Source organism: Suillus bovinus, assembly GCF_016758785.1.
Source record: "Suillus bovinus strain UH-Sbo-P2 chromosome Unknown EDB93scaffold_94, whole genome shotgun sequence".
Classification (NCBI taxonomy): Eukaryota; Fungi; Basidiomycota; class Agaricomycetes; order Boletales; family Suillaceae; genus Suillus; species Suillus bovinus.
The window spans coordinates 60418-69170 of NW_024542150.1; the positions used below are offsets into that span (position 1 = coordinate 60418).

At 43.0% G+C, this 8753-nt stretch overlaps 2 protein-coding genes across 2 annotated transcripts; one reads left to right on the forward strand and one right to left on the reverse strand.

Moving 5' to 3' along the window:
• Positions 1 to 791: 791 nt before the first annotated feature.
• On the reverse strand, positions 792 to 3872 carry EDB93DRAFT_1323215 (uncharacterized protein; the record flags this gene model as incomplete). Its single annotated transcript, XM_041454979.1, is given in 9 exon segments — positions 792 to 1193; positions 1268 to 1434; positions 1454 to 1843; positions 1961 to 2064; positions 2152 to 2803; positions 2849 to 2935; positions 3008 to 3197; positions 3280 to 3299; positions 3348 to 3872. 9 exon segments carry the CDS (start codon positions 3870 to 3872, stop codon positions 860 to 862), a joined length of 2469 nt encoding a protein of 822 aa, XP_041302492.1. The 3' UTR covers positions 792 to 859.
• Positions 3873 to 5659: 1787 nt separating this feature from the next.
• EDB93DRAFT_1255487 (uncharacterized protein) lies at positions 5660 to 7486 on the forward strand (the record flags this gene model as incomplete). The annotated part of the gene is made up of 7 exons (XM_041453789.1): positions 5660 to 5809; positions 5859 to 5882; positions 5919 to 5948; positions 6011 to 6409; positions 6463 to 6609; positions 7177 to 7346; positions 7396 to 7486. 7 exons carry the CDS (start codon positions 5660 to 5662, stop codon positions 7484 to 7486), a joined length of 1011 nt encoding a protein of 336 aa, XP_041302493.1.
• Between the last annotated feature and the right edge of the window lie 1267 nt (positions 7487 to 8753).

The following is an 8753-nucleotide window of genomic DNA, read 5'->3' on the forward strand; positions in this document are numbered from 1 at the left end:
AGCCATGTGGTTTCGCTTACCTCGCTTAAAGCTCGATTTGGAAACTTGTGTGGCTATCACGTGCGTCCGCTGCCCGTTAGGGCAGCACTCATTGAAAAACATTTATTATTTACGAAATTCAAATCATAATAAATTTAAGAAGAAAAGACAATTGAGAAATGAGAATGGGGAAAATTGGAGAACAGGAGAATGGAGAACAGGAAAACAGTGAAAAAGGGAAAACAGATGAATGGGAAAAAATAGAAGAATGAGAAAACAGGAGAAGTGGGAGGAGGACAACAGGACGGGAGGAGGACAACAGGACGGGAGGAGGACAACAGGACGGGAGGAGGACAACAGGACGGGAGGAGGACAACAGGACGGGAGGAGGACAACAGGACGGGAGGAGGACAACAGGACGGGAGGAGGACAACAGGACGGGAGGAGGACAACAGGACGGGAGGACAAGTGAGATGGGATCAACACATTCAATTTTACTTTTACTTTTCTCATCTGCACAGAGAACAGGGAAACAGGAGAATGGGAAAATCAGAGAACTTATGAGGGGAACATAATTTGCTACAAAGTGCTTTGTAGCACTGTAGCGCAGTATGTCCTGCTGAGAACAGGAGGGTTCAATATATCTGAATGTAATATATCATGCTCAACTTGATGAATACAATATAATTTATTTCAAGACCTAAAATAATTATTAAAATACCCAAAGTAGGATGAAGCCAAAGGCCAGGAAGCCAACAAAGAGCGCGAAGCACTCTTTTTGCTTCCTGTGCCGAAGGCACAACAGGTGTGTGCTAGTTACAAGTATTAGAGGTAAACCTACTAAGACACAATAAAATACAGTGCAATTATCGAGAACTATTTAAAGATTACAAAAAGTGTATCTATCTAAATATGAGTTCAACCAAAAAGTATTACAATCATCTAGAACTGTGTCACTCGTCCATTCCTGTGGGACGATGGCACCAAAATTTGGTATCAGATGGACACTACGCACTATGTTTGCCAATGGTACAATACTCGTCAACTCTTCACCACCACGAAAGGATCGTGAGAGCTTGTAAAGTCTGTGGCATTGATCAGGAGTTGAACGGAATGGCATGAACCATTCAATATAAGCTAGGTGGCTGGGAATCTGGACCGTTAGTGCAACGAGGAGTGATAGTGATTTTGATGGTAATGAAAAATGACTCATACTTGGCCAACACGCAATCCTAGACTCAGTCAAACTGTGAGTGACATGAATCCTCATAAATAGTGAAGGCTAAACACACCTTCCATACCCATACTAGCATCTGTATTGGGACCAAGGCGCACAAGAGCTGTATCCGAACGATGAGCAGACAGACAAGAACTGGAGGTCCGTTGTGGTCTGGCATGCACAGAGTCCAATGTGACTGCTGCATCACCAAGACCACAACTATCTACTGAGAGCCACTTGATTTTGTAAAAAAACAGGAAGAGTTCGGAATGGGAGATGGACATCGCGTGCCAGCACATCCAATGTTCGAGTATGGGCATTGGCGTGGTTGAGTTGTGTGATATAGTGTGCGAGCACTTCGCAGAAATAAGTAGTGCCATAGTCTTTGACAAGCTTGTCAATATTGACAGCCTTTGCACTAGGGTGCTTTGTCATTTTTTGAAGCCAATGGAAAGTCATGTCAGGAGGACGCAAATGGTAAGGCTCGGACTCGACATCACCAGCAAGTCGCCAGTCAATGTACTTCTCATAGCGGAGAATCTTCTCCTTTTGTTCGAGCCAGTGTGTCATCTGGACAAGTTCATCTTTGTGATTAGTTGCACAGTAAGTGTCCTTTGCATCGTCAATGTGAAGTCGTTCGGTGTACTCTGTATTATAATTATTGGTTGTACCGAACATCATAATCATGAGAGAGTAGTGGCAAGTTGCATGCAGTTTTGGTAGATTAAAATTGTTTCATATACCGAGATCAATAAAAATGACCTTATTATTGTGAAAAAGATTGAGTGCATCATCCAGCAGCTGCAAGGTCTCTGAGCTATGACATGGATATTGTGCGAAATAGAGAAAATCAAGTAGACCCCGCACTGCTTGTAGAAGTCGGCTTCCATTCAGATTATTGGGCAAATGGATACCAATGACAACACCAAGGAGAAAGCAGCATATTTATGCACGTTTGGTCCCACTTATACGCAACAAGCCAGTGATGCCCTTCCTAAACAGACAGATATGGTGGTTGGGGGGAAGACACTGACAATGAGCATCTATCTTGGCTGGTCCACAAGCAGCGGACAACCATCCTAAGAGATGCTTTACGAGGCCTTGATATAGCTGGTGCAACACATCCAGTATGATTGCACAGAAAATATTGGTAAATGAGAGATCTTCCCAGAAAGGATGGACAATGGGCTTAATACCTGCAGCTGAGCAAGCGCGAACAAAGGATAGATTCCCGTCATCAAGAGCAGTGAGGGCATCAAGCACCTTGCTCATTTTCCATAGATGAAATGGTGCTGTGTTGCTACCTGTTTCATCAGCATCAACATCACATTTTGGACATTCTCCAAACTTGATCCCAGTAGCAAGGAGCTGCTCTGGGTAGTCACCGACAAAGTTAGCAAAGAATAGATGGCAACAGCAGAGAGCGCCATCCCCGCTAGCCATACAAAGTCCATCAAGTCTAACAGATTTCAGTGGAGTGAGTACACGGTGCAAGCAAGCATGATATAAGTTTGCCATAGTTTGGCGGTGCGAAGCTTTGTTGGTAATATGTTCAAGTTGTGTGCATGGCAAATATGCCAGAAGGATATGACCACCATGTGAAGGCTTGCATCAAATTTCTTTTGGGATGTTGCCAATAATAAGATAGACGGGATAAGCAGCCTTGTTGCAGAACAAGGTTAATTGTGTTTTGTTGGACAAGATAATGATAGGAATGATGGTGCCACCTAGACTGTGCTGATCAAGTTTTTTTCTAAAGTATCGTCACGTAAGTATAATATCTTGTAGACATAATTCAGTCCTACATACCTGTGTATCCCACCACCATTTGCCTGTATGCATATCATGAAAGAGCCAAACTGTCTTATCCTCATCGGCATAATGCTGCTCGGGGACAAAAGCCAGATATCTGGCGAAGTCAGGATCACTGTACAGTGACCTGACACATTCAATCACGTCATGGTAATAGACATCAAATGCTTTGCCAGCGACAACTGATCTGTTCCCTTTTGAACTTTGGGCGGCCAGTTGGAAGTTCATGGTCAATGAGTGAATCCAGCTCATTCGCATTTTTGAAGGACAGCGACAAGCATTCACAGACCTATAACACATTAATTACAGACATTCATAGAATAAATGATATCCTTACACCTTCGATTGCAAGCAAGTCTGACAATGCTGTCAAACCAAGTCCACAAAGTTTGGCCCATCTTGCAACTTCCCAATCCATCCTCAAAGTGAAAGGATGATACAGATTCTCCTGCTCTGCATTGAATTGAGCCCCATATTCCACATTCGCAGCATAACAGTTGGCTGCTTGATTGGTTATTTGTTGGCCAGCATGTGGATCTGGGTAGGGTACGACGACACAACCACGTTGACCTTGCGCACGTAATTGAATATCCTGGCAGTGAGTACTATTGCATTGATTGTCCTCATCCTCGTCCTCATCCACCGGAGGCTCCTCTTCAACTGGAGGCTCCCCTTTAACCGGAAGCTCCCATTCTGGTTCAAAATTCAGCTCATCATCATCCACAGTGGACACATCCGAGTCATCATCATCCGCATAACTACCACTGGTTTGCTCTGCAGCCCACACAAACTCATCCTCGCCATAACCTCCATCCATTTCAAACTCTTTTAACTTGTTATGATAAGGATCATTCGGCTCCATTTGTGTGTATATTTGGGAGCATGACTGATGGTAAAGTGCTTGACAAAGTGGATTGCGGCTCTTTGCAAGATGCTGACTGAGACTGGTGACTGTGAAATCATCGCAGGAACAAGCAGGACATTGCGTCGACATTGTGTGGTGGGTGAATGCAGGTAGGGAAGCAGAGATTGCCAGTGCTCACTGTGCAAATGTCCTCCTGAGTTCTGGTGTTATGATCAACATTATACCTATTTTACTAGGGTGAGTCTGAGGTAAAATTTAAATTGAACCCATGCTCACAACAAAAACTTCCAAAAATGACTGCCCTGGAATGCAATGCACCGCCATGTACTAATAAATTGAATGAAGTTGAATAGCGCCCTCCAAATTTTCAATCTCCTGCCCACTCTTTCATGTTAACATTCCTTCCAATGATCTGTGTTAGCTTCCTGTCCTTTCAAAATAGCATACCATGTCCACACCTATTTCAACTCGCGAGCCACGAAATGCAAAGAAGAAAGCTTTAGAAAACGCTAGTAAGGAAGCACTTCCACTTTGAATGAGATTGAAATATAATGCTTACCTGTGAGTTCAGTTTGGATACCTAAGACGTCAAGGAAAGTTCGTCAAGCTGGGCCAGCACTTGAGCACCAAGCAAAAAAGGTCATCAGTACCAACAGTAACATTTTTTTATTCATGCATGAATCAAATACTCACCTTTGATCAGAGGATGTGCCGCTGTAAAGAGTAGATCTGGGCTGGGCTCTACAGAATGTGAGTCCCTAGTCCTGGAAATGTGAGTATGCTTCATCCCAAGAGACAACCTAAGAACTACCTTGATAATGCAAGGGAAGTCTTATACAGTCAGAGAGTAGACAAGATATTGGAAGTAAACCTCTTTAATGTTCATCCAGAGTTCTGAGACTACTTCCGAAGTACCGAGAAACTTGTCTGATGCAACCGAAGGTCGTCTAAAACTGCGAAAGTGTTGTCCGAAGTAGTGCGATGTCTCCCAAGATTTGCGAAAGCTGTCTGAAGGTCAATATATGTTGGTATGTCAATGTGTCAGTATGTCGATGTGTCGAATAACAGTATAAGACTTTGCGAAATGTCCGAAGTCCAGAATGACGCTAATCTATCGGAACTCGAGAATAAACGAGGTGCAAAATTGGCAGCGGTCTAGCCAAACAATCGTTCCGAATGAACAAAGATTGATTGCGCAGTTACAATTATACCGAGGTGACTCTACTAATTACAACTCAAAGTATGGGAAGTGAAGTGCAGTATCAGTAGCCAGCCAGCGAGATTATATCCTACTTCTGTGAGAGACCAGAATCCATAGGCAAAACTAGTAGCGAGATAAGCAAGTCCGAACCTATGTAATAAGCCGCAAGGCGTGCAGGAATGCAAGTATACATGTAATAAGCCGCGATGCATACTGCTTATATGTATTCCGAGGCTCCTGACAGGATGCCAATGGAATTGTTATCCATGTAGCACTAAGATGTAGTCAACATATAGTTAGAATAAGGGAAAAATGCACCAGCAAAGTCGAAAGGACAAGGATAGGACATGGTATGGTAGCTTGTGAGGTTCAGACGGGCCTCGGAACACGAGAACTGCCTGCAGAAGGTTCAAACAAGTGCACACAGCCTTCGGAAGGTCAAGGGAGGTCAGGGAATGGTATGAACATAGGTGTTGGATTGCCTGGTTCCAAGCCCAGCGCCACGACCATCGTTACAATGTCTTACTCATGGCATATGTACACAGGCTTGTATCAACCTAACAAACTCCATTGCACATATGCCATGCAGGATGTTACTGCATTATTTGATGATGATGAGCTCGACTCCAATGGTGAGCAGGTGGAAATCACCAATGGTGATGATTTGGATGCTGGGCGTGAGGAGAGTGACAATGAGGAACCAGAGACCATGGCCATGATGCTCTCTGACGAGGTGAGGGATACTTGTTTACTTAGTAAGCAAGGCACTGATCCGGTTGAAGGTCCCTTCCATTGTCACCGACAAGGTCAAGTCTGATGTTTGATCATGTGGAAAATCCCAGTCTGCCCGGGACCAAAAACACGCTGCAGAGGTGAGCCCTGGTCATTTATACTTGACTGATATAATCCCTCACCCACAAACACTCCAATTTAGATTCCAACATGGCGTGATGTCAACAATGCTGTTTCAGAGTCTGTAGACAAAACTAGTACAACATGTGGCAATTCCTCAGAACCCTACTCCAGTGATTTGGAAGGTGCCCCCAAACCTACCTCCACAGCTTGTTCAGCTCAGAATGTCACTTCTCTCATTCAAACGGAGAAGGGTAATATCAAATTACTGGATCAAAACCATGAAACTCGTCAAGTCATTCGGAATGTGATTATTGATGCCAAGTGTTACATTGTCTTCGTCAATGCTTATCCTGAACTTGTTGATAAAAACCAGAACTTGTTGCAATCTTTGTTGAAGGTGGCTCAGGATCTTGGCATACATGCCATCAAACAACATCTTCAAAAAGATGTGCAGTATGCTTCTCACCTTGCTAGCTTGGTAAGTCCTTTGCACATCTCAAATATATTGTCTAACTATCTTGAACTATTTAGGTCGAGCTGCGCATTCCCTTATTGCTCCGTGACTTGAAAATGGCTGCATGTGCCAATATCGATAGCTACTTTCGTCTCGGCCAGAACATAGTCAAGGCAAAAAAACTTATGGAGAAGCACACTTATGTATATGCCTTGAGGTTTGATGTAAGTTCCATCCTTATTCATTCTTATCATATTCCCTTCTACATATCACCGCTATCTGTCCATTTCTTCATCACATTCCCTTCTACATATCACCGCTGTGAGTTCTTATCATATTCCCTTCCAACATATTGCCGCTGCTCCCTAACATCCATTTCTTTATCATATTCCCTTCTACATATCACCGCTTCAGTCCTCTGCTCTATATCATATTCCCTTCTACATATCACCGCTTCAGTCCGCTGCTCCATCCTCTATCATATTCCCTTCTACATATTACCACTGCTCAGTTACCTCAGTCATCTAACTTACATCCCTCTTCAACAGGCCAATGATGATGCATCACCCATAGGGAAAAGCCCTACCAGGGTGACCTACTGATCTTTCTCTTATGTGACGGAGTCTTCATTGGAGCAAAGTCTATCAGTGTCAAGTTCACTGAGCACTTCATCAAAATCAGTCGTAACAAGGCCAATCACCCAGAAATACCAATTTCAATACTAGCACTCATGGCAACAGCAGTAATATCCTTATTTCTAGGTATTCATCTTATACTGACTCGTTCTCAAGGTGTATGCGGCTCTTTTCTGGAAGACACTCGGTTCACCAGGAAAGTTCAACTTTACTGGGAATCAACTCAGTGAAACATATATTTTTCACATCAAGTTCCTTGAGAACTTAAAGAAGGACGCACCTGGGAAGTTTCACTGCATGATGGCCAACATTTATGAAGCTGTACAGTAAGTTTCGCTGGTGTGCATGGTGCCACAATACTGACACTGCTACAAGGGTCTTGAAACAAAAGGGGAACAATCATATGGTTAGTAAGCATCAAGATGCACTGGCGCTACTTGACCTTGATGGAATGGCTGAGGATTAGGTCGAAGGGCGCTGATATATACCCATAAATATTACTGATTTGTTGATCTCTCCTGTTTGCATGTCCTGGTTGTGTTGACTTTTATACGCGTCTTTTAATCAAATATTAGTCTTTTTCTTGTAATGCTGTCTGATATACGTGATTTTCAAACCTAAGTTTGATATATACTTCCTGCAATTATCTGCAATTCACAATGATTTTACATGAAATATCAGCTAATTTTGATAATTATAAATCATGGAGGAGGAGGTAAAAAAGTCTTCCTAGGAAACATATTTTTCCTAGTTGTCCTAAAGCTCATAAATTGAAATAATACTCCAGATTTATCGAAAATTATCGTGATCTATTAGAAATTCAGGAGGGACAGATTCCCTGATGTAGGCCTCAAGGATAATGCACTGGGTAAGCTTTACCTGTTGACTTGAAGAACACATCCCGTTAATCAAATACCAGAGGAATTGATACTGTCTAGTGGCACGTACATATGCTATTTCGTGTCTGCAGGGGATCACCAGTTTCAGAATACAATAATTTAGATGCTCTACACTGGTTGGGAGTGCCTCACACTGGTTCTTGCAGTCTGGATCGCTGTCAAACAATTCTGTGACCTGCGGCGACTCGGCACATCAACAGGAATGACCATCAGAGACTTTTTTAGAGTGTTGATAAAATCTCATGTGCTTTACTTTGCAAGGTGAGCTTGTAATATGGGTGTACTTCTTTTTATGCTCAAACTCTGCACATTCTAGCTTCGTTTGTGTTTCTTTCATCCATCCTATGGGCTTTCCAGAGCTCAAGGTGCACCGACCTGTGCCTGACATCTCCTTGTGACCGCTACTCATCATTTCTGTAGTTATCATACTCTATGAGAGCTCAGATACTACTTTATGGTACTTGTCAGATGTTAATCAATGTGCAGCTGTTCGTTCTGGGACCACACCTCATCCTTAGTGTTCGACAGTATCATGCCAAGCTTGTAGCTGACTCCAACACAGAAGCTAGCATGAATCTGATTGTCTTCCAGGGGCGTGTAGAAGTACCAACTAGCAGTACTTCTATGTAGGAAAATGCTTGCCGAGTGTTCTAGGTATTGGTCGAGGATCCACTACAGTATTTATTTTAGTTATGGTTTTTCGAAGTAAATTTATGAGGAGGCAAACTCACTTGTTGTGTCACAATTGTAACCTGGAATTCAGCAAACCGCCCGCCTACACTTGCACCAAGTGGTAAGCTGAAATTATCTGTGATGTTGAGCATCCAACACAGT